Source organism: Ursus maritimus (assembly GCF_017311325.1).
Source record: "Ursus maritimus isolate PB19 chromosome X unlocalized genomic scaffold, ASM1731132v1 scaffold_X1, whole genome shotgun sequence".
Taxonomy (NCBI): domain Eukaryota; kingdom Metazoa; phylum Chordata; class Mammalia; order Carnivora; family Ursidae; genus Ursus; species Ursus maritimus.
Genome location: NW_024423319.1, coordinates 9,802,067 through 9,804,669, shown reverse-complemented (window position 1 = coordinate 9,804,669; position 2,603 = coordinate 9,802,067). Strand labels below are relative to the sequence as shown.

General features: G+C 55.6%; 1 protein-coding gene across 1 annotated transcript; it reads left to right on the top strand.

The window, feature by feature from the left end:
- The first annotated feature begins 128 nt into the window (after window positions 1-128).
- LOC103672856 (probable G-protein coupled receptor 101) lies at window positions 129-1,610 on the top strand. The gene has a single exon (XM_040641521.1). The coding sequence runs from the start codon at window positions 129-131 to the stop codon at window positions 1,608-1,610; it is 1,482 nt and encodes a 493-aa protein (XP_040497455.1).
- The last annotated feature ends 993 nt before the right edge of the window (window positions 1,611-2,603 follow it).

Here is a 2,603-nt window from a genome sequence, read left to right as displayed (position 1 = left end):
CGGGGAGGGGGTCCCGGAAGCGGCCCCTCTCGGCGGGATGACTAACCGGGCCCGGGTGTCTCTTTCGTCCCCAGCACGGGCACCGACTCCGGTCCGTGCCCCCCTTCCGCCGCCCACCCTCCGTCGCCATGACGTCCACCTGCACCAACAGCACACGCGAAAACAACAGCAGCCACACGTGCGTGCCCCTTTCCAAAATGCCCATCAGCCTGGCTCACGGCATCATCCGCTCGACCGTGCTGCTCATCTTCCTCACCGTCTCCTTCGTCGGCAACATAGTGCTGGCGCTCGTGCTGCACCGCAAGCCGCATCTGCTGCAGGTCACCAACCGCTTCATCTTTAACCTCCTCGTCACTGACCTGCTGCAGATCTCGCTCGTGGCCCCCTGGGTAGTGGCCACTTCCATGCCTCTCTTCTGGCCCCTCAACAGCCACTTCTGTACCGCCCTGGTGAGCCTCACTCACCTGTTCGCCTTTGCCAGTGTCAACACCATCGTGGTGGTGTCCGTGGATCGCTACCTGTCCATCATCCACCCTCTCTCCTACCCCTCTAAGATGACCCACCGCCGGGGGTACATGCTCCTCTATGGCACCTGGATCGTGGCCATCCTGCAGAGCACACCCCCTCTCTACGGTTGGGGCCAGGCTGGCTTTGACCAGCGCAATGCCCTCTGCTCCATGATCTGGGGGGCCAGCCCCAGCTATGCCATTCTCAGCGTGGTGTCCTTCATGGTTATTCCACTGGTGGTCATGATTGCCTGCTACTCCGTGGTGTTCGGCGCAGCCCGGCGGCAGCACGCTCTGCTGTACAACGTCAAGAGCCACAGCTTGGGGGTTCGAGCCAAGGACCGCGTGGAGACTGAGGATGAAGAGGGAGGGAGGAAGGATGCGTTCCATGGCCAACACGGAGGTGAGGTCCAGGCCCAGGAGGGTGGCATGGAGGCCAAGGAAGGGAGCGTGGAGAGCAGCGCGGGTGGTGCGGCGGCCAAGGGCAGCGAGGAGGTCAGAGAGAGCAGCTGGGTGGCCGGGGAAGGCAGCGTGGAGGGCAAGGAAGATGGCACGGAAGCCGACCGCCGCCTGACGGCAGACCTGTGCCGCATGGAGGAAGGCCAGTGCAACATTGACCTGGGCGAAGATGACATTGAACTTGGCGAGGATGACATCAATTTCAGTGAGGATGACATCGAGGCCGTGAACATCCCGGAGAGTCTCCCAGCCAGTCGTCGCAACAGCACCGGCGACCTTCCCCTGCCCAGATGCTACGAGTGCAAAGCCGCGAAAGTGATCTTCCTCATCATTTTCTCCTACGTGCTGTCTCTGGGGCCCTACTGCTTCCTCGCGGTCCTGGCCGTGTGGGTGGACGTCCAAACCGAGGTACCCCAGTGGGCGATCACCATAATCATCTGGCTTTTCTTCCTGCAGTGCTGCATCCACCCCTACGTCTATGGCTACATGCACAAGACCATCAAGAAGGAAATCCAGGATATGCTGAGGAAGTTCTTCTGCAAGGAAAAGCCCCCCAAAGAAGACAGCCGCCCAGACCTGCCCGGAACAGAGGGTGGAACTGAAGGCAAGACCGTCCCTTCTCGTGATTCTGCCTTTTTGCCTTGAAGCCAGTTCGGAGGCGAAGCCTGAACCATGCACAGTGCCGCAAGAAGAGCAGCTTTGTTTCACGTGGACCACCCCCAATCGCAGCAATGCCACCCCATACCATTTCAGGCAAAGGCCTTGCACACATCCTTCTCACCACAAGATAGATACATGTATGGAAGAGGTAGGAACTGGAGTTTTCCCTTAGAAGTGTGCCCCTCAAAGCCTGGACTTGAGGATTCTGACTGAAACTCCCCCTCCAAAAAAATTATTAGGCTCTAAATTTCTTAAAGCAACAAGGGCTACCTGCTTTGGACCTGTGTCTGTCTCCCCAGAGCTACAGCGTGTAGGCTTTTGCTCTGAGGAAAAAGGAAGATGATGCCTGTGAACTTAAGGACTTTTAGGCCCTCAGGTCAAGAGATTATGGGTAAGGGCTATAGCCAGTGTTCAACTGAAAGGAAAGCAGCGGACCAAATCATTCGTGGAGCCCAAGAAGCAGAACCCGACTGACTGATCAATGTACGAGTCAAGTTCCAAACTCAGGAGACCCACGGTCTGGTGTAAAGACTACTCTAGAAACTAAGGCAAAGGGCACTGTGTAGTTAAAATACCAAGAATGTTTCTAGATCCTCGAGAGGGATCCAGAAAAGCAGAAGAGGACATTAGGGCATGTTTGAAATGGGAAGGTAGTCCAAGGGAAAAGTTAGAGAAATAACACACATCCATGAGGCTAAACAGTTGGCTTTTTCTGTAAAACCCTGAGTTTGTGCAGGGCCTGGGGCCCAGGTCATTCTGTGCAAATGGAAAATTGTCAATTGACACTAAAACTATTTTCTGTCTCCTATTCAAATAATAGTGAGACAGAACGCATGCCACTATTTTACAGTTTTCCCTTTGTGATTGAATTGGGATGCTCATAAGAATCCTCCAGACCTCCTCTGCCTGTCACTTTGGGGGGGGGGTGCAGGGGTTCCAGAAGAGGCCTTTTTGGTCAAACGGTATTTCCAGGAAAAA